The following is a 27,794-nucleotide window of genomic DNA, read 5'->3' on the forward strand; positions in this document are numbered from 1 at the left end:
ACGAAGTGAGCTGTATGGGAGCGATGGACTGCATTTGAGTGGTTATGGTGTGAGTCGCTTGGAGAGACTGCTGCTGGAAGGTAGAGAAGTGAATAGAGAGAATAAATCAGATCGAGAGGGGAGTGATGTGGAAGAGCAGGAGAGTAAGACAGGAGAGATTGAAGAAGTGGAAATGAATGGGGAAGTGAGTGGTATGAGTATAGAAAATGAGAGAATGGGTGTGCAAGAGGAGCAAGGAAACAGGGAGGCTCAGGGTGGACAGGGGTACACAGCACGAGAAAGGTGGATGCTCCAAGAGGAGGTGAGAGCATGTGTAGGCAGGAAAGAAATGGGATGACCAGGGATCAAGAGGAAACAGATGGAAATGCAAAGGGTTCTGAAATGAAGAAGCAGAAAGGGAAATGGCACCAGTCCAGCATGGAGAGATCACATCGAGTGAGTGGTATCAGTGGAATTAGCTGTAGATCCAGAAAGGAGCTGTTGTGTTTGTATACCAATGCTAGAAGTATAAGAAACAGGGCGGATGAAATGGTTGCACTAATTGCATCTGTGCACCCAAAGATTGTCGGAATAAGTGAGACATGGTTAGATGAGGACGACATCCTGACAGGAATAGAGATGGAAAGGTATGATGTGTTTCGTGAGGATAGAAGGGATAAAAAGGGAGGGGGAGCGCTATTGATGATAGAGAAAGAGTTATGTCCATATAAGGTAGAGATGCAAGAGGGAAGTAGGGCCAGTGGTTTTGAGGCAGTATGGTGTGAGATAGAGGTGAATAGAATCAAATACTTGGTGGGATGTTGTTATAGACCTGGTAATGTGGATGATGGTGATAGTGAAATGTATAGTCAAATAACCAAGCAAATAAGAAGAGGGTGATCATTATGGGTGATTTTAATTATGGCAATATAGACTGGAATGAAGAGATAGCAACTGGAAGTAAAGAAAATGAGCTTCTTGAGTTTTTAAGGGATAACTACCTCAGACAGTATGTAACAGAGGGCACACGAGGATTAAGGGTCTTGGATTTGGTCATCTCATCGGAGGATGTAATTATAAATGAGGTGTCAAATCATCCACCAATTGGTGAAAGTGACCATGAGGTGATTACCTGGGCGGTTGCCAGCAGTGCAAGGACCCCTGTGAAAAAAGGATATATGTGAAATTCAAGGGGGTGGGGGTGATTATGAAGAGCTCAGGAGACAGCTTGCAGGTGTAGCATGGAATGAGGAGTTAGCTGGAAAAGAGATCAATGCAGCTTGGGGGATTTTCAAAAACTATTTAGTAGATGCAATGTCTAAATGTATACTACGGGTGAGAAGGTTAAATAAGGTAGGTGTGAGATGCATAAATAAAGAGATTAAGCATGCGATATAGAAAAAAAGGACATTGTGGAGGCAGCATAAGAGAAGTGGAAGTAACCAATTTCATGAGGTCTACAAAGACCAGGCAAGGAGGGTGACTTGGTTGGTGAGAGTAGCTAAAGAGAGAGAGGTATGAACAGCAGTTAGCTAATGAAGCCAAAAAGAATCCTAAGGAGTTCTTTCGATATGTAGCTAGCAAAAGAAAGAATGATTATGGAAGGATGACAGTGATTGGAGGAAATGGTATAAAGACAGCTGATGCAGAATGTGTGGTGGAGATACTTAATGAGCAGTTCATAAAGATCTTTCGATCTTGTGAATGTGACTTCATGGAGAGATTGAGAGCAGTTGATGTTGGGGAGGATAGACTGACTGTAAGTGAGCAAGAGGTGTTTGGGGAGTTGAGTAAACTAGATATAAATAAGGCTGTGGGACTTGATAATATATCACTGCGTATTCTGAAGGAATGTGCCAGAGAGTTGACACCTGCCTTGACATATTTTTTTATCACTAGTCTTGCACTTGGTCAAGTTCCTAAAGAGTGGAAGGAGAGCAAGATTGTGCCACTTCATAAAGGAGGTGATCGAACTCAAGCATCAAACTATAGGCCTATCTCTGTGTCAGGTGATGTGGTTAAGTTGTTGGAGAAGCTTGTGAGAACTAGGATCCAGAGTTGGGTTGACAACAATGGTATAATCTTGGATGGACAGCATGGATTTGCTAAAGGGAGGTCAAGTTTTAGTAATCTACTTAGTTATTACAATAAAGTAACTGCTTCCTTGGACAGAGGAGAAGGATAACACAGTAATATACTTGGATTTTGCAAAAGCTTTTGATAGAGTACCTCATGATAAGTTGACAGTCAAACTAGAGCAGATGGGGTTGGATATTAGATTAGTGCATTGGATTGGAGACTGGCTATCTGATAGGTATCAACAAGTTGTGTATGGGGGTGCGATATCCAGGAAAAGGAAAGTCACTAGTGGAGTGCCTCAGGGATCTGTTTTAGGGCCATTACTATTTAACTTGTATATTAATGATATTGGCAAAGATTTGGATGGAGATATTAAGTTGTTTGCAGATGATGCAAAGTTGGGACGAACTATAAAGAGTAGTAAAGATGTTGTGGCCTTGCAAGAAGACTTGAATAAATTGAGTGATTGGGCAAGCAAATGGGGATGTGAGTTCAATGTTGCAAAATGTAAGGTTTTAAAATTTGGAAAACAAAGATGGGATGCAGAATTTATGCTTGGTGAGAATATAATGTTGGAAGTAGAGGAAATAAGAGATCTGGGGGTGATAGTGGATAAGGATCTAAAGTTTAGGGGCACATCGTCAAAATTGTGAAGACAACACAAAGACTTCTGGGAATGATGCGGAGGACACTGACGTGTAGAAGTAGGGAGATTCTTGTTCCATTGTATAAGGCTTTGATTAGGCTACACATGGACTATTGTGCCCAGATTTGGTCACCGGGTTTTCAGAAGGATGAAGAGATGTTGGAAAGGGTCCAAAGGCGACTGACTAAGGTAGTTTCTGACCTCTGGAATGTTGAGTATGAGGAATGATTGAGAAGATGTAATTTGCAGAGTCTAGTGGAGAGAAGGACGAGGAGAGATATGATAGAGATCTACAAGTTGGTAAGGGGTTGTTATAAGATCAATGGTGGAGAAGTTCTACAGAGAATAGTGGGAGATCAGGGGAGAACCAGAGGTCATGCCTGCAAACTGTATAAAAAGGGTGTAAGTAGAGGAGTGAGAGGCAGGTTTTTTTCGTGCAGAGCTGTGAATGATTGAAATACCTTGCCTGAGAGTGTGGTGTCTGCAAGGAGTTTGAGTGTGTTTAAGACATGGTATGATGAGATGTGTGTGTGATAAAAGGACCTCCCAGATGAGTCTTTGACTCCATGAGGTCTTGTTCATCATCATCATCATCAAATTCCTGCCATGTACCCACAAGGGGTGTACAGGATATGATAGTACTACATGACAAGACCTCCTCTTTCATGTAGAGGTCTTGTTTAATAATAATAATAATAATATTTATATCTTTGTCATTTTCATATGTGATCGTACATCTTAGGTAGTTAAATGAATTCACCTGTTCTAGGATCTTGTTATCTATTACTATTTTAGTTCTTGCTGGATCTTGTCCTTTAAAGGCCATAGTTTTTGATTTTTCCATTGATATTATCATACCATAATCTTTGGCTATCTCATTTAGATCTAAAATAGCTTTCTGTAAGTTATCTTCAGAATTTGTAATTATTATTTGGTCGTCGGCAAAGAGGAGAGTGTTTAAGTTAACTTTAGGAGAAAGTTTAATTCCTTGATGTAAATTTTTATTCCATTTTATTATTATTTAATTTAAGTAGATATTAAAAAGAGTTGCTGAGAGGGGTCATCCTTGTCGGACCCCTTGGTTTATCTCTCTCAGATATGATAGCTCATGATTTAATCTTATTTGTATTTGATTATTTTCATATATACTTGTGATAGCTTTTAGGATATTATTTGGTATTTGTCTTTCTTTTAATATATTAAATAATATGTTTCTTTTAACTTTGTCAAATGCTTTTTCAAAGTCAATAAATGCAATATGTGTTTCTAAATTATATCCTCTTCTTTTCTCTATTATTAATTTTAGGCAAAAGGCCGGGTCTATACATGATCGTCCTTCTCTAAATCCATTCTGTACTTCTAGAATAAAGTTTTCAGAATATTTCATTAGTTTGTTATTTAGGATTCTGCTATATATTTTGTAACAGGAATTTAGTATACTGATACCTCTATAGTTTTTAGTGTCATCTCTATTACCTTTCTTAAAGATAGGAATCACAATTGCTTTTTTCCATTCTATTGGGGGATACCAGTTGAGTAAATTTTATTTAAAAATAATAAGAGTCTTTCTTTGAATCTTGTTCCTGCATATTTATATAGTTCTGAACCTAGCTTATCTTCTCCAGGGGATTTTCCGTTTCCTGTTTCTTTCAGGCTGATTTCTAATTCTTCTTCAGTTATTTCCTTTTCATTAATTGTTTGCCAATTGTCTTTTTTAAAATATTTGTCTGTCCACAGTTCTTTGTAGTAATTTATAAATTCTTGTAATTTCAATTCAGTATTTAATTTTATATTTTCTTTGGTATCTGCATTCAAGTGTTTCAAAATCTTATATACATTGGGTCTTATTTTATATAAATCGTGTTCTAAATTAGAAACAAATTTGTTTCATGATTCTCTATGTCTTTTTCTGACTTCTTTTTTAGCTATGGCTCTTATTCTTTTATATTCTATTTCATCCTAATCTTTTACTGCTTAACCATTTGTGATAGGCTTCTTTTTTCTTTTTGATTATTTCTTTGATTGTATCATCCCAGATCTTCAGTTTTTTTCTTTTATTGAATTTTTTGGTCTTTCCTAAGCCTTCATTTGCTGCTGCATTTAGTATTGTTTTTATATTAAGCTATTCTATTTCTTTATTTTGTTTTATTTTCCATCAATTAATTCTTTGTTCATATAGCCACTGTACATTTGTGTCATTCAATAGTCTAGTTTTATAAACAAATGTTTACATTTTTCTTTCTGTTCTTGTTGTAGACATTTAGGTGGTAATCTTAATTTTATTTTAACAAGGAAGTGGTCACTGCTTATTTCATATCCTCCGTGAACTCTAACATCTAGTAAAAATTTTGATGTCTTTTCATTTAATATGAAGTAATCTAATATTGATTTCCATCCTCTTGCCTCCCAAATATATTTATGTATGTCTTTATGTTTATAGAAGGAATTCAATATTTTTAGGTTATTATAAAATACAAAGTCAATCAATTTTTTACCATTTCTGTTTAGAGTGTGTTCTCCATGTATTCCTATATTATTATTATTATTATAAATTTAGTTTAATCCTTTATCCAAGTGTGTGCAAACAAAGTTTGTGCCTGAAAATATCTTCAGGACTGGGGTAAAGTGGTACAACACCGGGCAACTCCTTGCAAAGGTGGAGCAAGCTATCAATACTCCTATCTCGGTATCTCCCACAATGCAAAACACATCTCCTTGTGGATATGTATAATGTTATGCATTTACGGAAGGGCCACCACTATCCAGATTAGTTTTGACCTTTATTGAGGTCTCTTCTGGGGCATATAAACCAATTATTGTTAAATAGCCTCTATCTATTTTTATTCTAGCTTCTATTATTCTTTCATTCCATAATTTATAACGTTTTAACTGTTTTGAAAGGAGTTATGAATCATGACTCCTGCTTGTGCTCTTTGGTCTCTGTCGACTCCACTGTATATCAAATTAAAATTTTCAGTTCTCATAGTCCCTTTTAATTTCTTTTTTGTTTCAGTGATTACTGCTATTTAAAATTTCTTTCATTTAATAACTGGTCTAATTCTATTTCTTTATATGCTATTCCTCTTACATTCCAGTTTGCTAATAATAATAATAATAATAATAATAATAAATGATGCCATTTGTTCACACCCATAATCTTTCTAAGAATGAGGCCTTAGGCTTTGATCAAGTGTTTTATTTCTAAATCAACATTCACATCTATAAATTAAAATTGGTTTGAACGCTCTTATACATAGTTAGTTTAGTGCTTTGACCAATTTCTGATTCCATATAAATTTATTCCATTGACTCCCCTTTGGTTATTCTGTAGTCTGTTTCCATACCTAATTTGCCATCTTCACTAGAAGTTGTGTCTAAATACTTGAAATGCTTTAATTATTCTATAGGTTTTCCATTCAGGAGCAGATGATGTTTTCAATGTTCTAGTCTATTTTCATAGTTGTCTTTTCACTGCTGATTTTCATACTGAATATGGCAGTTATTCAGTTTAGTCAGGAAATATTGTAGTCTTGCACTGAATTTATTTAGGAGTATAATGTCATCTGCAAAGGAAGTGCTGAGATTAACATCTCCAATTTTGATGTCAGGTTTAATACTACTACTTTCCTTCTAATGTGATCCACCATAATGATGATGAATAAGAATAGAGATAATGTGCAGCCTTGTCTCACACCTCATTTAACCTCAAATTATCTTCCTGTATCTTAATTCCAACTCATGACTTACAATTCAAATATAAAATATGTATTGCCCAACATAATGTCTCATTTACACTAAATGCTGTAGCATCCTGAACAGCTTTTCTGTTGGCACCTTGTCATATGTCTGTTCCAGATCCATCATCATTATCAATTTCTTGATATATACCTTAAAGGGGTGTTCAGGTTACTTATGACAGCACTGCATCATTAAGTTTGCATTAACCATCATCATGTGTTGCCTCCGTCCAAGAAGTTGATTATGGGTGTAAGGATAATGTAGCAAGGACCCTATCTCTTCCACATTATTGTAAGTATGCATGGCTGTAGATCTTTTTGTTCACGGGACAGTTTGCCTGTTCTGAGGGATGAAAAAAACCTGACTTTCAGGATGAAACCCTCTACCTTCATATGAGACTGTGTAACTCACCTTTAGTTGAAAGAGATGAGATAAAAGTTCCTCATGTCATGGACAGGAATCAAATCCAGATCTTTCTGACTAAAGGGCTTCATCTATACCAACTGAGCTACAGAGGCTCTTTACACTAATATTAATCTCCTATCCAAAAATTTCCTCTATTACTTGTCAGCAGTCCAATACTGTTGTATCCAAATTTTGTGTTTTTAAGGCACTTCTGACAGAATCAATCCAACTAGACCTTGGTATTCCTCTGACTTCCCATTTTAAGTGCAAGACCACTTTAGATTAGCTCTGCTCATAGATTCTTGAATGATAACAGAGGCAAGTTCCTTTCTAATATCTTCATTTTTAATATGATTCTGTCATAGATGTGATCTTCACTCCCTTAATTTTTTTCAAAATTCACATATCTGTGGTCTCTAGTCTTTGATCAAGCTTTATTTCTAACTCAAATCTCAAATCCATGAATTAAAGCTGGTTAAAACACTGTCTTGTATACTGCTAGTTTGGTGTTTTGCTAATATCTCTCTTATTTCATACAAATTTAGTCAATTGTCACCCCCACCATAACAACTTTACTTAATCTGATGTTTATTCTCAAATTTAATTTGTCATCTTCTGTAAAAACTGTGCTTAAATAGCTGAAGTGTTTTACTTGTTATACACATTCTCCATTGAGAATGAAGTTATCTATGTTCCTGCAAATTTTTATAGAATTGGTCTATTTATTCATGATTTTCACACAAAATTTGTTACAGCTATAATTCAATTTAGTTGGAGAACCCTGGGGACTTGCACTGATATGTTCAGGACTACAACATCATCTGAATAAAGTAAAGAGCTAAGTTAAATATCTTAGTTATATCTTCTTCTTCTCCTTCTCCTCCCTTCTATATTAGGCCTACTGGGCTGTTACAGAGCTATCTTAAGCCCTTCTAAGTTGTATCCGTCCTGAGGATAAGGTGACTAGTCCTATGCCTCTGGCTTTATTCTATGGTTGTAGCTGCATGTGTTCACAGGGCTAGTTTGCCTGCTTGTGGGAGGAAAATCCCAAATATACTGGGGAGAAAATCCTTGCTGTCCATGCCCAAAGACCAGCTAACTTGACTATGTCTGAGAAGGATCCTTAAGTTCCTCATGTCAGTGACGGCAATCGAACCCAGGACACTCCTTTCCCAGGTATAAGGTTGTGAAGTGCATAGCCACTAGGCTAACCGCACGACTATCAGATCTTATATTTCTATCTTCTAAGGCACTTTTTACTATATCAATCAACCTATATCTTGGTCTTTTTCCTTCCAACCTGGCAGAGAATACTTGTTTTGCTAATCTTTCCTTTACATTCTGTAAAGGTAAATTAAAGTGAACCATACCACTTGAGATTAGCTCTGCTAACACAATCCTGGGTGCTAATAATGTTAAGTTCTTCCTAATATCCTTGTTTTTAATACGATATTGCCACTGATGCCATCAGTTCATGCCTCTAATATTTCTCATATCTGTGGTCTTTAGTCTTTCGTCAAGTGATTTATTTCTAACCCAGTTCTCAGATCCATAAGTTAAAATTGGTTTGAACCAATTTTAATTACTCTTAACACTCTTGTATCCTGAATCAACATGAAGATGTCATTATCAACAATGATATAGTAATGAAGCTTTTCTTATTTCTTTCCACATAAACTTCTGCAAATTTTTATGTTGGAACACAGTTTTAGTAATGACAAGTCCATATCCTGAGTGGAAATCTGGCAAAAATATCTACCATTGTTATTAGCTTTGCCCTTTTCCTCAAATTTTCCTAGATGCCTGGTGAGATTCATTTCTTATTTTGCTGTTGAAAAGGAGCACTTTTTCCATTTTGTTTATGTCAGCTGCCTGTTCTAAGAATAGGCAGCTGACATAAACATGACATAATGATTCAAAAAAACTCCTCCACTTCTTCCTTAGAAGAGTCTTTTGTGGGACCTTAGGCACAAATAAGTTTCACTGTCTATTTTCCCCATTTTGAAGTTTAATACACAACTACTTGAAAATGCCTTCAAATCAAGCAGTTTAGTATTTGTTGTTGAATGATATCACAACTCCTTCCTTTCCTTAATTTTCCAAATATAACATTTTATAATTATTATTTAGCAAGATCTGAGCTGTTTTTGTCATCTTTGTCTCAGTAATGCCATGAAGGAAAACTAATACAAAAAAGTGACTTACATTGCCAATATATTATCACTTCTCTTCATAAGACTTTCTAAAATAGACAGAATCTGATCTTCAGTTTTAAGTTTTTGTTGGACCACCTATATACAGAATAATCAGTTATCAACTGTTGCAATAGCAAAAAAATTTAAATACAAAATGCATATTATAACACATTAGATACAATTGTGCTAAATTATGCTTAACATTTACAAAAAAAACAGTGAAACAAGAATAATAAAAATTACAGGATCATTAGTTTATTATCAGCAGTATACAAATGTTCACAAAAGTAAGAAATAACAGAATATCAAGTGCATGCAATGAGATGAGCAGGTAAGGTTTAGATGCAATTACAGTACTAATGGTCATATCCATAGTCTTAGGTAAATTATAGAAAAGACAAACAAATATAATGAGCAAATATATAATGAATGAATGAACTGAATGAAATGGACAAAAAAAAAACTCTGTTTAGCCTTTGTGAACAAAAATAATTTGACTCAATCAAAATTCAGCTATCAGAGTAATCACTGTTAAAATTGGGAATAGAAGACATAGAAACCTTTAAATATATATAGTCATGCTCTGCTATTAAACTCATAAGAAATGTGAAAATTTTCCAATAAATAAAAGACAAGAAGGTACAATATCTGCCTTAGAAGTTTTTCATGAATTGATATGATAGAATTGAGGAATTAAAATTAACAGAAATTCTGAAACTCATCTGTGATGATATAGTTCTCTTGGTATAAGACCTAGAAATAAAATTAAGAAAATCAGTTCAAGTGTCCAGTCAAATTGGGTTGAAAATGAATTTAAAAAAAACAAAAATAATGATGAAAATGACAATTTAACATCAAGAGAGAATTATACTGAAAGATAGAGAAGTGGAGAGGATAGATTCATATGTTTATCTAAGACAAATAATAAAAATTAAAGAGAGACAAAGAGTAGAAATGAAAAGAATACATCTAGATTAGATAGCTCTTTCGAGGATGAAAGATATTTTAAAAGGTGATATTCTCAAAGTGCAAACTTTAAGCTTTCGACCAGTATGTCTTACCTGTAATTACATATGACAGTGAAACCTGTAACTTAACTCAAAATATGATTTACAAACTGAAAATTATCAAGAGAAGAATGGAAAGAATATGCTCAGTAGGACACTTTAGGATATAATACCATCCCATATGATAAGATTCAAGAACAGGTGTTCTGGACATCATCAGTAACATTTATATATTTAAAACAGAGATGGGAGGACACATTGCAAGATATAACAATGCAAAATGACAAATAATTGACAGAATGGAGACCTATGGATGGCAGTAGACAAAGGGGAAGACCAAAGAAGACATAGTAAGATGAAATTGTTAGTATTGCTGAAATGCAATGAATGAGAAAAGCTAAAATAGAATTGAATGGAGAAAATTGAGGGAGAACTTCATTCAGCAGTGAACTGATTCAAGTTGAAGAGGCATAAGTCGAGGCTAAATCAGTTAAACATAAACACAATCATGTATATTAGCAGTGGCTGATCACAGTTTGCAAGAGTGTTTGATGCAAATGTGTGGAAAGGCTTATGTGTTCAGAGTACGTTATTTATTTTCACAGTATTGATAACAACACAAAATGATATTTATAAACTTATTTGCTGATATTATATCTAGTATCTTCAGAGCACAAAAACATTTTGTAACAGTACTCGAAACAACAATTTGGTATATAACAGTGGGACTATGTTAAAAAAATGTAATGGAAACACAAGGAACTAAAATCATAATTAGGCACCATCTATGTTGGAAAAAGAGAGAAAACAAATATTAAGGTGGATGTCAACAGTTCTTCCTGTCTGTCCATAGCAAGCCTGGTCACAAGAAAAGGGCACTTCATAAACTCTTGGATGTGATAAAGAAGAGCGTTTGTCCTTAAGTGAACAGATGAGAGTTGCCAATTTGACATAAGGTTTAAATATGGTGCATAGCTGATATTTATTGAGCTCTAGATACCTTTACAGGCATTGAATGTATGGGATGGTAACAGTTTTTGTGTGGTCTTGTATGGTAGGCAATGGAGGGGATTTATGAGGAGTATTTAGTATTTTTTCTGCCCTATGGAGATTATAGCCATTGGCTAAAAAAGGTGTGACATGAGTGACATCAGAAGTAAGAGCATTGCCACTGAAACAAATAGCTCTAGCTCTGCGAGTTATAGTGTTTTTAGGATATCGTACTACTGAGCAGGATGATGGTGTGACTGTTTGTGCAAATATCTCCCTGTATGTGTGGATTTTCTACAAACAGAAAAAGGTAATGAACCATCTGTAAACTGTGTGATTGCAGACAGTCATTAGCTTCCTGTTCTACTGTGAAGTGGATTTTAGAGTGTTGGCTATTTATTATCATTATTATTATTATTATTACGTGACACCTCCAGAGAGTCCAAAGACTAAATATCTCCACCACTCAATCTGCCAACTACAACGAACTGCAACAACCGTCATCATCTACACCGATGCCATCCACTGCCCACCACTATTTTCAACCACAAACATCAATGCTCACAACAGGATTCGAACCCACAGCCTTTTGGCTGGAGAGTGGATATGTTAACCACTCAACCAACCAGGAAGGCTTAAAACATATTATTATTATTACGTGACACCTCCAGGGAGTCCAAAGACTCATCAAGGGAGGGCACCTACTCTATAACTCTCCATCTTCCCACTCATTCCAGTAACTACAGCGAACCGCATCATCCACACCAGTGGTTCTTAACCTGGGCAGTAGCCACTTCTGTTCATCCAAATTTGTGCGAAGAATTTATAGACTTAAAAATGATTATGAAGCTCAAGTACAATTTCAGTGTGGGTATGAAATTCTGGCCAAACATGCAATGCAAGTATCCTCAGCTTTGGCAAAGAAATAAAATTACTGCTCATTGCTTTTCCTTCTTCATACTTGGTCGAGAAAGGATTCAGCATCATGTTGCGATTGTTAGCTGAGCAGTGAAATAGACTGCAAATTAGTGAAAGAGGAGACTTGAGATTCGTTTGTCAAACATTGAACCTGATATTGAAAAATTAGGATCTCATCAGGCTCAGGGTAGCCATTAATGATTGGGTTATTAAATACAGAATGTTTACATCTGTATTTAATTTTTATTTATTTTAATTTAATTTAATTGAGGTAATTTTAGTGTTATGTGTCTTTATCATAAAAGACAAAAATTCATGATACATATATATTTTTCATATAATATAAACAAATATAAAAAAATCAGGAAACTTTGAACTGACAATATATTGTGAGTGTGATATTTTGTGCCCTCATAAACAGCTGAATGAGGTTCTTTATACCATCTTAAAATCACATCAGTAAGATTTTAAATGCATTAATAGCAAAAATGAAGACCCAGCCTAAGCTTTCTATGAGTGGTAATTAAACAATTTAATAATGCTAGCATAATTATATACATCTGTATATGTTATTAATTATTAAAATTTTCAGAAAATATTTTGCAGCTCACAAAAATCTGCAGAATGTCCTATGTAGCTCTCGGGCATAGGAAACCTGGCCATCCATGATGTAGAGCCTTGGTTACATGGAGCAAATGTAGAAACATCTAGTGAGTGAGTCAACTGATAACAGACAGAAGTGTGAGATAAGAGAAATGAAGGCTTGACCAAGAGAGAGAAAAAAAATTAAGGAGCAAGTCTTGTATGGCAATTCAATCATAAAAGATGAGATCGACAAGAAATTGTGCTTTCTGGGTGTGAAAATGAATGATATTAGTGAGGCTATTAAAGCACTAAAGGATAGGGTAGGGTGAAAGAAATGATTGTATTGGCTGGAACGAATGATTTGAAGGGAAAAAAGTATGGCATGGGAGAAGACATGAAAGAATTACTGGAAAAGGCAAAAGAAAAGATTAAAAGAGCTAATATACTGAGTCTGTTGCTATGGTATGACAGAGTAGAGGTGAGCAGGAGGGCCATAATAGCGAATGACTCAATGTGTAGGTTATGCAGGAGGAATGGTGTGGAGTGAGTTTGACAGGCAAAAGGACTTATACAGAAGGATGGTTTGCATCTGAATGGATTTGGTGTTCAGAGACTGGAAAAAGTATTGCTGAATGAAGTGAAAGTGGATGTGCAGAATCAGGGAAACTAGAGCTTTCAGAGCAGTGGGGAGTTGTTGTTGAGTGGATATGCAGACATCAGTGAAGCTGTTGAATGTAAGAATGTGTATAATATGGCAAGTCAGTATAAAGAATCAGGATAGTGGTAGAACTAAGAGGTTTTTGCACTTTATGTACGCTAATGCTGAGAGAATTCAGAACAAGCAGGAGGAATTTTTGGCATTGGTTAGTTCATCCTGGTCTAAGGTTATTGGCATTAGTGAGACATGGCTAACAGAAGATGATATACTTAGTGGGATAGAATGTGAAGGTATAGTGTGTTCAGGGAGGATAAAGAGAAAAGAATGGGGGGGGGGTGTTATTGATGACAGCCGATAAACAGCAACCAAAGCGAGTAGAGTTCAACTGCAGGCCAGCAAAAATAGCACATCTTAGGTGTGAGATAGAGGCTAGCAAAACAAAGTATACAGCTGGATGCTGCCATAGACTAGGAGAAGGGAAAAGATGATGCAGATAGCATGCATCAGCAAATAGATTCAATGAGTGTAGGACAGGTAATTATTATGGGGGGGGGGATTTCAACTATGAGAACATAGATTGGAAGGAGGACAGAACACATGGTAGGAAAGAAATGGATTTATGCAGCTACTAAGGGTCAATTACCTGAGACAGCATATACTAGGGGTTCAAGAGTGATCGATTTAGTAATTGCATATGAGAATTTGTCTATAACGAATATGACCATATTGCCATGGTCATGACCACTATCAACATCCAGGTGGTGATATTGCAAGAGAGTCAAAGGCTTATGTGGGAACTGAGGTAAATAAAATGGAGGTGCATAGCATATTACAGAACCTTAATGTAACTGCAGCTATTAGGTTGGATGGTATACCAGCTTGAGTTTTACATGAAGCAGTGAGGAAATTGTCAGTGCCCTTGACCATATTATTTAATCTAAGTCTCAGATGATCTAGGTTAGTCCTGAGGGGGTGTGGAAAGAAGGGGGGGAATAGTTTGGCTGCATAATAGAGGCTCCAAGACTGATGCAGCAAATTACTGACCGATCAGCATATCAGGAGTTGTTGTCAAAGTATTGGAAATTTGGTCAAGCAAAATACAGGAATGGATATCTGGAAATGGGATACTGAATGGGAGAAGCATGGTTTTGTGAAGGGTAGGTCATGAATTAGTAACCTGCTCACATTTTATAATACAGTGATATCTGAGTTGGATAAAGGTAATGGATTTATAGTGATACTGCTGGACTTTGCAAAGGCCTTTGACAGGACACCACATGGAATTCTAATCAGTAAATTGTAGCACACGGGAATGAATATAGGATTGTGAGATGGATAGGAGAATGGGTGATGGAGAAATATCAGAGAGTAGTTTATTCAGGAGTAGAATCCAAAAGAAGGCCTGTGACTAGTGCCGTGGTATAGGCTTCTGCTGTAGGACCACTACTGTTTATTTTGTACATTAAGGATGAAGGAAAGGATCTGAGAGGAACTGTTCAGTTATTTGAGAATGATGCAAAGTTGGGTAAAGCAATAGAGATGTCAAAATTTGGTAGGATGATTTGGATAGATTGGCAGACTGAGCTAAGGAGAATGGATGCCAGTTTAATGTGGAAAAGTGCAAGGTTATGCATTTCGGGGTGAGAAGATTACTAGTTGTATATCACATTGCTGAAACTGTACACCAGGAAATTGAGGAAAACAGAGACTTGGGAGTGTTAGTAGATAGGGAGTTAAAGTTAGGGGGGGAGGTACATTGCAAAAGTGGCTAAATCAGCTAATCAGATTATTTGGTTACTGAAGAATACTTTGACGAGCAGACACAAGCAGGTTATTGTTCCTCTTTATCGAACCTTCATAAGACCCCATCTTCACTACTGCACACAGATCTGGGCACCAGGATTTCTTGGTGATGGGTAGGAGGTGGAGAGGAGCCAGAGGTGAGTGACCAAGATGGTCACTCACCTCTGGCTCCTCTAGCAGGTCTATGGAATGAACCTTACAAGAACAGGTTGAAGATTTGTGGGTTACAGAAACTGGTTGATGTGTGCAGTAAAGGAGTGATATGATTGAGATATACAAATTACTGAGGGATTTTTACAAGATTAATTCAGAAGAAATTTTTCAGAAAGGTGGTGGGAGAAATAGGGGCCATCCCTATTTCGTAGCGCAATTGGAAGAACATTGTGCCCTTCGACTGGAAAAGACCTGGGTTCGATTCTTGTCGTGACAAGGGGAATTCTTATATGTCCCTTTTCAGTTGAAAGTGAGTTGGCTGATCTCATATGGTGGTAGTACGGTTGGTGATGATGATGATGGCTGATAGATGCCATTGATGGTAGTAGTGTTGTAGTTGGAAAATTAAACAGTAGTGGAGAGGGTGAGATGTATTTGGCAAAGTGGAGTAGATTGCACTCCTACAATGAGTCCTTGGAACCTCTGGAGGTGTCAAGTAATAATAATAATAATGTCTGTTATGGATACCATGACTGTGAATGAGTTCAAAGCAAAGCATGATAGATACTGAGCAAATGTTGAATAGTTCTTGACATGATGTTTAAGTCCTCCCCTCACTGAGTCTAAGGAGTCCTTGGAGTAGTCTGTAATAATAATAATATTCTTGGCTGGTTTTTCTGTCTTGTGGGGAACAAAAAAATCATAGGAGAAAACACCATACGTCTGCCTCCATATGTGACTAGTAACTCATCCTCAATTGAAAACTACCAATAATCTTCCCATCCTAGACAGAATGTCAATCAGCTCTTTCCAAATGCTGTTGCCGATTCTAAGTGAGCTATAGAACTCTTATGTATTCATCACAATTCTCTGGCCTCGTGGAATATGGAGGTATTATGACAATCGAAAACAGTTAAGATTTCTGATTATTTTTTTGATCAACTTTTTTTTTTTTTAAATTAGTCTATTTTTCAGATCTCTGATTTGATAAGCTCTTATGTTTAAATGTATTTTTAGTTTTTTTGGTGTTCTATTCTAAGTGAGCTTCTATATATTAATAACATCAAGAGATTTTATATTTTTCATTTTAATATCGTTCTGTCAAGGATGCCACCTGTTCATGCCTCTAATTTTCTTCAAGCTTACAATCTATGATCTCTAGTTCTTTAAGATCAGATATTTTAATTCAAATCCTACTCTCAATCTGAATGATAAAATTGGCTTGAGTAGTCAGCTGGTTACTGTTGGCTCAATCTTTTAGTTGGTTTCTCTTATTCTATATAAATTTATTTAACTGGCTTCTCACCATGTTAACTTTAATGTTTTAATTATATTTGTATAATCATATACATGATATGATTCTGAATACATATTCAAACATATCAAAATAGATTATATATACATATACAATCATAGAAAAGCTCAGGTGTACCATTGATTATTCATAATAGAGTTTTATGGATAAATAACACCAAAAGAAGAAAATATACATTTAAGCATACTAATATTTTACTTTTTTTTTTATCTGCCAGAATATTCAGAGCACAACAATAACTGTGACTAGCACACAGCACTGAACTCAGTAAATATGGAAAACAATTCAAACTCTAACCAAAACTGAACTAACATCCTTTCATAATGTCATCTCAGGACAAGATAACCATGAGGTAATTTGGAGAAATCAGACTATCAGGTCTCAAAATTACGGTTTCCAAGATCTTTTGGCAAATTAATGCAACCATACTTATTGAGAATGGGAGAATGGATCACAGCTGATGCTGATTTTAAAAACAGTCTCTCTAACACCAATCCCAACTTGATATACTAAACTCCAAGCACAAGGAACTTTATACACTTCAGGATGTGTTTGAGAATGAAATTATTAATTAACTGGCTTATTACCACTTCAACTTTACTTATTTTACATCTTAATTATATATGTATAATTATATACATGAAATGATTTTTAATACATATTCGATTGTAACATAATCAAAATATAATATATGTGTTCATCCAGTTTGGATCCATCAAATGTGTGAAAAGATGTCTACATGTATAAGGCACTAGAGAAGAATAGAGATCTGGAAGTTGTCCAACTGTGTCAAGTAGACTGCACACAAGAATATTACAAAAGAACATGGAAGTAGATTATTATGTCTGTACATGAATGCTAGAAGTATCAGAAACAAATGGGGAGTTTGTTGCCTTTTGTCAATATGTTGGGACCCCAGATTGTACGTATTAGTGACACCGTGCTATCAGAATCAGATATACTAATTGTTATCGAGTGTAAAGGGTACAGTTTTTTCAGGAAGAACAGACAGGATAGGAGAGGAGAGGGTGTGCAGCTAATGGTATCAGATGACTTGAATCTTAGTGTTGAGAACACTGACTGCAATACTAATAACAGTTTGTCATTTGGAAGTGAATTTGGAGCCATCTGGTATGAGGTGGAATCTAACAAGATCAATTACATAGTGGAGGTGTTGTTACAGACCTGAAAATCGGTTGCCAGTAATGAAGAAATCCATCATCAAATAGAGACAATGGGCATGAAAAAAAGTAATCATAATGGAAGACTAATTATCCAAAATTGAATTGGTAGCAGCACAATCTCATGAGATTCTACTGAAATAATCTCATGAAATTCATGAAAATTAAATTTATTGAGCTGTTGCAGGACAATTTCCTCAAGCAGCATGTAACAGAAGGAACATGAGGTCAAAGAGTGTTAGATTTGATTATAGTGTCAGAAGGTGTTTTAGTTAAAGACGAAACTATTCTGCCTCCGATTGGTAACAGTGATTACAGTACTCACTTTGGAAGTGACTATGAATGAACATCCCATTCAGAAAAGGTTACATGCTGAACATACAAAGCAGGAAATTATGACCACCAACTGAGGAGTGCACTGAGTTCAGAGGAATGGGAAGAATGTTGACAGTGCATGAAAAGCATTTAAACAATACTTAAATCATGCAATATCAGAATGTGTCCCAAGAGTTCAAAGAATAAATAGAATAAGAGTCAATCATCATCAAATTCCTGATATATACCCTCAAGGGGTGTACAGGATATGACAGTACTACATGAAAAATTTACATCATTACTAACTTCCTATCTACAATTTACCTCCAAATCATTCTGTTACCTGTCAAGACTCCAATATTATCAAATCTTATATTTCTATCTTCTAAGGCAATTTTTACTGTATCAATTCACCTATATCTTGGTCTTCCTCTGGGTCTTTTTCCTGCAAACCTGGAAATTGTTAATTTCCTGCAAATCTTGTTTTGTTAATCTTTCCTCTCGCATTCTGTTTATGTGACCATAAAACCTGAGATTAGCTCTGCCAACACATTCCTGGATGCTGAGATCAGCAAGTTCTTTCCTAATCTCCTTGTTTTTAATATGATATTGCCATTGATGCCATCTGTTCATTCCACTAATCTTTCTCAGGACTCTCATATCTGTGGTCTCTAGTCTTTGGTCAGAATTAAAACTAAATTAGCTGTATACAAGCCAGTTAAAACTGGCTTGTATACAGCTAATTTAGTGTTTTGCTTAATTTCTCTCTTATTCCATATGAATTTATTCAATCGACTTCCTACCATACCAGCTTTGTTGATTCTGTTGTCTATTTCCATATTTGTTCCACAGATTGAATTTGTTCCACATTCAATTTAGTCAGAGAATCTTGCAAACTTGTAGCAGATTTATTTAGAAGTATAACATCGTCTGCATTGAGCAAAGAGCTGACATTAACATCTCCAATTTTGATATCATGTTTAATACCACTTTCCTTCATAATGTGATACATACATGATGTCAGTTGATGGAATTTTTCAATTTATGGAGGGTGGGGAAAGGACAGGAGGTCATCCTTGGAAGTTGAAAATGAATGCCGCTAAAAAAAAAAAAAAAAAGGGGGGGGGGGTGAGGGTTAGATTTTTCTCTCATAGGGTGGTGCATGATTGGAATGGATTGCCAATGGATGTTGTGAGTGAAAGCAGTGTGAATGAATTCAAGAATAAGTATGATAACTGGTGTATGTAGCCTCCCTCGATGGGTCCTGGATTCTCTGGAGACTCTCTTAATAATAATAATTATTATAGAGTAGCATGATCTCAGAGTACAATGAGTCTCTGGACTCTGTGGGAAACACAGACTATTATACACAGAAAAGCTATTATTCCTCCCCTAAAACTCATTCACTGTCAGGGAACTCACAACTAATTCTGGGAATCTATTCCACTCATTCACCACTCTCCATACAAAAAATCTGCTCTGCACACCTCTACTAACTATACCAGTGGTGTTCAACCCTTTTTACTATGCAAGTTACTTTTCTATAAAAAGTTATTCAGCAATCTACTCTCTTATATATAAGTTATTCGGTGATCTACTCTCTTATTTAGATCATGTTCTCCCAACCTGATATCTGATTACGCACAAATAAACAACTAAAAAAAAAACACACAACTACAAAAAAAACACACAACTAAAAACTTTATTTGTGTATTTAAAAATTTATTTATCACTTTTAATTATTTTAATACAAAAAAATATATATATACGAGGGCTGTTCAATAAGTAATAAGATTAATTTTACTATCGTGAAACCACTCATCACAATATTAATTTCTTTGGAATATTGCATTCTGTATTAACAAAAAGGTTGATATGTGGCGTACACGGGCTGATATGCCAGAGTGTCACGTGACTAAACACAAGCCTGTTTCGGCGCACCTACGAACCTTGACCAGTCGTCGAAATGGAAGCGTCCTTGGTACAGCATTATCGATTAAATTTTGTGTGCGTTTGCAAAAATCGGCATCGGACACTTTTAACATTCGCGAAGCCTTCCACGATGAAGCAATGTCGAGGGCAAGTGTTTTTTGCTGGCATAAAACTTTTAAGGAAGGAAGGCAAAATGTGGAAGATCTTGAACGTGAGGGAAGACCTTCAACGTCCATCACAGAGGCAATGATCAACACAGCAGTGATTATCATCAAGGAGGATCACAGAATTACAGTATGCCAGCTGCATGTTGTCCTGAATATTTCTGTGGGGAAGTGTTCACTCATTTGGGACTGAAACATGTTTGCGCCCGATGGATTCCCAAACTCTTGACACCAGAGCAAAATGCAGCATCGAGTGGATGTGTGCACAGAATGGAAAGAAAGACTGGAACAAGAAGGCGACAACTTCTTAAGCTTGTCCGATGCCGATTTTTGCAAACGCACACAAAATCTAATCGCTCGTAGGCATGCCGAAACAAGCTTGCGTTAATCACGTGACACTCTGACACATCAGACTGCATACGCCATCTATCAACTTCTTTTGTTAATACAGACAGCAACATTTCTTTATTCCAAAGAAATTAATATTGTGATGAGTGGCTTCGCGACAGTAAAATTAGTCTTATTACTTATTGAACAGCCTACGTATATATATATTGGAATAAAATATTTACTTCTCTATTTTGGAAAACCAAAGTTAGAAAAAACAACCGATTGATTACAAACTCATAAGTTAAAGGAAATGCTGGTTGATTAAAAAAAAAAAAAGTTAATGTGAAATTTGGCATTGTTTGGATCTCGCAATTTTTTCATGGTCAAGTTGATATGAAAAAGTGGACAATTACAGACAATCATCCAAATGATCATTTGTAATTTGGTTTCTTAATCGATTTTTTATGACGGTCATATTTGAAAAAGCAGACTCTGACAAGTATGTCGATCCAAAATACGAGAATTTTTCACGCAATATCAGTTAATATTCAAAATTTTTCATGTGCATACTTCCAAATGACTTCATTGTTTATTGATTTTAAATGTAAACTATACTGAATGTTTATTATCTCAAGTTCTACTTCAGCTTGGTTTATATCCAACAGCCCAAGAATTTTATTTGAAATTTCTGTGATGTTCAAGTTTTCTTGACATGGATTACACAGGTCCAACACAATTTTTGCTGACTTTTATATGAGACTTGTTTTTTACTAATTTGGGTGTGCTGATTTCAAATATCAAACCCATTTTTCTCATCACATCAGGTTTTTCCTCTATGGCATTTTCTTTTTGCTAATTTGTAAGTTTTTGATTTAAGGAGGCAGTACTATTGAGAGGATCAAAAAAATCGATTTTTTAATATTATTTTCTGAAAGTATGTACTTTTAAAAATCTGTTCCTAACTTTTTATCAAGAAATTTGAAAAATTCCCAAAGATATATCCTATTATTCAAAGCGGTGCGCAGATCAGAATCGGAGCGCTGACCGCTCTCGCTTGTTAGTAAACGAATAAATGCGTAAGAACCTGCAATGGCACGTACTGGCGCTTTGAATGCGAGAGAGGCCAATAATTAGATACATAACTACTTAACAATATTCATTAAAATTTACAAGAATATTTATAAAAAAATAACAATTTTACTTACACATGAGTTTCAGGGAATAAATTTTTGTTTGTAGCAATTTCTGCCGTGTGTTCTGTTTTGGCAATCCCTTTGAATACTCCAACAGTAATCGGCCATCATGTGAGAATCCCATCTTCCTTGGTACCGATCTTCCATAGTTTTTAAGTCTTGATGAAATCTTTCGTCTTGTTCATTGCTTATAGCACCTAAATTCTCGGGAAATCTATCAAGATGACTGTATAGGAAATGAAGCTTTATGCTCATGTTGCAACCTAGGTGCTAGAAATTTTCAAGCATTGTTTCCACTAGATCTTTGTAATTGCACGCTTTTTTGTTTCCAAGAAAATTATTCGCAACCATCGTAAAGAAGTCCAGGCCTCTTTCTCAATTTCGTTCATGGAGTTGATGAAATTTGGGTCTCTCATTAAATTTCTAATTTGCGGTCCATCAAATACACCGGCTTTAATTTTTTCATAACTAAGTCGTGGAAATTTTTCACATATGTATTGGAAACAGTCACCTTGTAAATCTAAAGTTTTAACATACTGCTTCATAAGACCTAGTTTGATGTGTAGAGGTGGAAAAATGATTTTTTCTCTGTCGATTAAAGGTTGATTTAAAACATTCTGTTTTCCAACATTTAAGGATATTCTAAGAGGCCAATGTTTCTGACTCCAGTGTTGGTTTCTAGCTCGACTATCCCAGAAGCATAGAAAACACGGAAACTTTGTATATCCTCTTTGAAAGCCAAGTAAAAAGTTCACCATTTTAAGATCCACATAGATGATCCAGTTATGGTCTGTATACTTTAATAACTTCAGAACCTTTTTAATGTCCTCATATGTTTCCTTTAAGTGGACTGAATAGCCAATAGGAATTGAGCCATATACATTCCCATTGTGTAGTAAGACACGCTTGAGACTTCTGCTTGAACTGTCGATAAATAAATGCCACTCATTTGGATGATATTGTACAACACTCATTTCAGTTAGTAAACCTGACACATTGTTACAGTAAACAAACCCACACTTGTGTTTAAAATATTGTACAAGATTACTTTCCCTGCTATGATAAAAAGTTATCTTCGTATCTTGTTCCAATAAGTTTTTTTCATTTAATCTTGAAGCTAACAATTCCGATGATTCCTTTGATAGGCCCAAATCTCTTACTAAGTCATTCAATTCTGCTTGAGTAAAATGTTGTGGTCCAAAACTAGAAATTAAATTTTCATTGTCTAAATCAACATCCGGGTCTTGCTCCTCAAGAACATCTGGCATATCCCAATCATGCTCGTTCTCAAGTAAAGGAAGTCCTTTATAAATTGGCATGATTTCATTGGAATGAGCAACTGGCCGAATTGCTGAGTCGAGATTTGGATACACAATTTTTTTCTTATTCTTCTTATTATAACCAGAATCTGAACTAAACAAAAATAGCAATCATCTACGTCATTTTTCAGTTCATGCCAAATCATTGGAATGCCAAAAGCTAATTTTTGGCGTTTTCCCTTGCTCCACTGTCGTAAATTTTCTACACGACTTACACACTTTATTTGGAGCCCATGAATTGTCCTGAACTGCAAGTTTTACGTCAAAGTATGCAAAGTACACTTTCTTAACAAAATCAGTGATATTTGTCCTCTGACTGGGAACAGTAAAGCTGCCACAAATGTAGCAGAAGGAATCTACACTATTGACACATTTTCGAGTAGTAGACATGATGTATTTTCTTCACTGCCAACTAACATGCAATTAACAAGACAAAAAAAACCGGAGACTTTATTGAAACGTTATAAGCGCTCATCATACTTTCACGATCGATTAACGATTGACCGCTATGACGCATATAGCATTTATTTGTTTAAAGCAGTTGTCATCGCCTACTTTTCATCACCTAAATGTATTAGGTCGGTTATCGGCCTCTCTCGCATTCAAAGTGCCAGTGCGTGCCGTTGCAGGTTCTTATGCATTTATTCGTTTACTAACAAACGAGAGCGGTGAGCGCTCCGATTCTGATCTGCGCACCGCTTTGAATAATAGGCTATATCTTCGGGAATTTTTCGAATTTCTTGATAAAAAGTTAGGATCAGATTTTTAAAAGTACATACTTTCAGAAAATAATATTAAAAAATTGATTTTTTTGATCCTCTCAATAGTACTGCCTCCTTAAAACTATCAAAAACTTACAAATTAGCAAAAAGAAAATGCCATAGAGGAAAAACCTGACATGATAGAGAAAAATGAGTTTGATATTAGAAATCAGCACACCCAAATTAGTAAAAAACAAGTGTCAGATCATAATCAGCAGAAAAAAAATTTTTTTTGTTGGCCAGTGTTATTGATAAAAGATACAATCATTTTAACTTTTATTAAGATCTTTAAATCTTGAATTTATTTCTTCCTCAACTAATTCTATTTCACGAATAAATTCTTTTAAATCATAGCGAAGCATTTCTTGATTTTGTTCAAAACATTTTAATAAATATGGGAGATGTCTAAATTCATAGTCATTTATATTTTTCTTTAATAAAAGTAAGTATTGTTGGAAAGTTTTTATTGAACTTAACATGTCAATTAAATTTTTATCTCTACCTTGTAACTCTAAATTTAAATTGCTTAATTTTGTACAGAAATCTACTAAAAATGATAAGTGCAACAACCATCTTTTATCACTCAATTGTGGATAAATATCTCCCTTTTCATCAAGAAAATTTTTTATATCGTTAATTAATACAAGAAATCTTTCTAAAAATTGACTTTTGCTGAGCCAGCAAACATTATTGTACAACAGAAGTTCCCTATCATCATCTGCCTGTAATTTAAATAACCGCTGTTGCAGGGCTTTTCCTCGAACAGAATTTACAATTTTAAATGTAATATCCAAAACATCTTTTGTGTTTAATCTTTTACTACACAGCACTTGTTGGTGAATAATACAGTGGTACGTTAAAAAATCTGGATAATTTGTCATCGTTTTTACATAATGAAATGAAGCCTGATTTATTACCTATCATTGCAGGAGCACCATCAGTAGTAATAGACACAAGTTTAAAAAGCGGAAGTTTGTGTTGTTTCATAAATTCATCAAATGCCAAAAAAATGTCTTCTCCACTAGTCCTTCCCAATAAGGTATAATTTTCAAAAGTTCTTCTTTACTTGAATAATCTTGAAATACCATGCAAATAAATACCATTAACTGAGCAATATCAGTGAAGTCGTTTGATTCATCAAATTGTAATGAAAATGCAACACACTGGTGAATGTCTGACATTAACCTGGCCTGGAAACTTTTCTCCAGCAATTGGAACTCTTCCTTTCGGCAATTTGAAACCATGTCTGAGGCCTAGAAGTAGTCTCTCTCTAGCGACATCTAGAACCAAGAAGCTCCTTTCTGGAAGTGGGAAACTTCTCTCTCAAGCAACGTGGATCCACACAGTCTCTCTGACAGCAACTCTGGACTGGGCGGCCTCCTCTCTGACAGCAATTCTGGAACCGGGACCCCTTCTGCTTGCTTCAGTCCCTTTTTATTAGGCCTCCTCTGAGACCTCGCATAAAGTTTGGTAACCCTCAAAGAATCGGTATGAGTCTTTCATCTCAAGTTTCAAGTTTGGCATGTCTTTAGTTCTCCTCCATTTTCTTTTGATTGTAAGTTGCTGGCCATCAGAAAGTTGTTTGAACTCTTTCTGACTGACTTCAGACATGTTTACACTTAGAGCCTGCAAGCCTTTCTTATACATATAAGTTTCAATAACAATCTTTCTAATGCCACCATGTACAGCTTCGGCGACAAAAACATTGCCATTGTTTTTACCACTCTAACATATTCTTATTAAATCAGTATATACAGTTAGCTTCAAAAGAGTTATTTACAAAAACATCTAATACAAACTATACCGAGACAAACAAAGTTTATTTTTTTTACAATATTCACATGGGACTTAACCTAAGTAAAAAATCGATGTAATGTGTTTTGGAATATTTAATATTTAAGCTACAATTGAGTTTTTACACTTTGCTTATAATCGTATTCACTTGGCTCGCTGTTTGACTTCCAGTGATCCAAATTAATTCATTTACCCGGACTTATAAGAAAATTACTGATTTGATAATTTTAACAAAAAATAAATAAACAATAGCAATACACTTAAAGCAAATTAAAAATAATACAAAATAATGATACATAAAATATTATGTTTTCAGTTTTAATTAAATTTGTAAGTAAGGAGGAATACACAAGAGCTCGACCAAAAATTGCTCCGCGATCGACCGGTCGATCGCGATCAATGGGTTGAACACCCCTGAACTACATCATTACACAACTTCTACAATGGTCCCCTAGTTCTCTATTTATCATATATTGAAAATATTCCTTTGCATCAATTTTATAAATCTCCTTTAATATCTTAAAAGTTCCTATCAGGCTTTCCCTTTTCCATTTATCAACAAAATTTTGTAAAGCACAAACATTCACTTTATCCTCATAGGAAGCATTCCAAAGACCTGTCTCTGGCTTAGTCACTCGTCTCCAAATCTTCTCTACCATCTCCTGGTCCCCCAAGAAACCCAGGAGACCAAATCTGTGCGCAGTAGTCAAGTGGCCAATTTATTTATTTATTCGTGTGGGGATTCTCCCCATTCTTCGATCATCCCTTAGGACTGACTGAGCCCTCCTAGTGAGGGATTAAGTATGTATTTTTCTTGACTTGACTTGTTAACATGTTTTTCAACATTCAAGTAACCTGTTGAGCCATGCAACTTTTGCAGTATGCAAAAGTTACAACTCCCTGCCCACCAGGATTCACAAGTCTCTAGCCTCATCAATTTTCTATAACCCTGTTCCATTAATATGATACAATGTATGCAACCTTTTCAACCTGAAATGCATATCCTTACATTTTGCAACATTAAACTGACAATCATTACCTTTGTCCACAATGTCATTTTATTTAAATCATCTTGCAGGATATCTACATAACCTTTATCAACTATTTCTCTCCCTAGTTTTACATCATCATCAGCAAACAACTGAAAATCCCTTCTTAAATCTTTCCCTATATCATTGATACAAAGCCTCCGTAGCTCAGTCGGTTAGAAAGACCTGGGTTTGATTCCCATTCATGGTGTGAGGAACCTTCTGGTGGTCTCTTTTGACTAAAGGTGAATTAGCTGGTCTCATACAGAGATAGATGGTTTTTTTCACCTGGAAACTCAGGTTTTTCATCTCTCAGAACAGGCAAACTGCCCTGTGAACACACACACACGGATCTACAGTTAACAGTTATAAAATACATACTTAATCCCTCATTAAGAGGGCTCAACCAGTCCTAGGGACAGTCGAGAAATGGGGGGGGGGGAACCCCACATGAATAGATATGATACAAAAATAAAGAGTAGTGGCCCTGGTATAGAACCCTCATTATCCTGGTTCCACTCCACCATATACTATTCTGGTGTCTGTCTGTCAGCCACCTCCCTATCCATGCTGCTAGCTCCATATTCATTCCCATTTGCTCCAACTTTTGTAATAATTTTCCGTATGGTATTCTGTCAAATGCCTTCACAAAGTCCAGCAATATCATGGTGTTAGCAATTTCCTTTATCTAATTCTAGTCTATAGTTTTTTTACCTGCAAAAGCTGCTCAAACTTTAATTCTTTTTAAAACTTTCTTACATACTGTTCTTTTTAATATGATATTCATTTTAATCTTGCTTAGAACTAAACAATGATCACATCCGATTTCAAATCTTCTGTACACTCTTGTATCCTGAACCAGCATGAAGATCTCGCTATCAACAATGACGTAGTCAATAAGGCTTTTTTTTAATTTCTTGTCTCCTTTTCAGATGAACTTGTTCACATCTTTATGTGGAACATGGTAATGACCAGTCCCTATCCTAAGTAGAAATCCAGCAAATACTTACTTATTGTTATTAGCCCTGCCCTTTTCTCCAAATTTTCCTAAAATGTTCCAATATGCCTGATTCATTTTCTATTCTGCTGTTTAGATCTACAACAAGGATCAATTCTTCCATTTATGTCAGCTGCCTTCTCTAATTACTTGAAAAATTCCTCTACAGCTTGCTTAGGAGAATGTTCTGGGAGACCATAGGCACAAATAAGTTTCAGTGTCCATTTCCCCATTTTGAAGTTTAATACATAACTCTATTTGAAAATTCCTTCAAATCAAGAAATTTATCTTCATGTTTGATGTTGATTG

The 27,794-nt window shown here is 35.4% G+C and overlaps 1 protein-coding gene across 1 annotated transcript in view; it reads right to left on the reverse strand.

Moving 5' to 3' along the window:
- Positions 1 to 27,794, reverse strand: part of Dna2 (DNA replication helicase/nuclease 2) — a 310,882-nt gene that overhangs the window by 219,708 nt on the left and 63,380 nt on the right. Inside the window, exon 6 of the mRNA XM_090416054.1 lies at positions 9,053 to 9,138. Coding sequence (XP_090272180.1) covers positions 9,053 to 9,138 — 86 coding nt within the window. The remainder of the gene's footprint in view (positions 1 to 9,052; positions 9,139 to 27,794) is intronic.

The sequence above is a fragment of the Typopeltis vanoorti genome, chromosome 1, assembly GCF_054136105.1.
Source record: "Typopeltis vanoorti isolate ZY-2024b chromosome 1, IOZ_Tvanoo_1.0, whole genome shotgun sequence".
Taxonomy (NCBI): domain Eukaryota; kingdom Metazoa; phylum Arthropoda; class Arachnida; order Uropygi; family Thelyphonidae; genus Typopeltis; species Typopeltis vanoorti.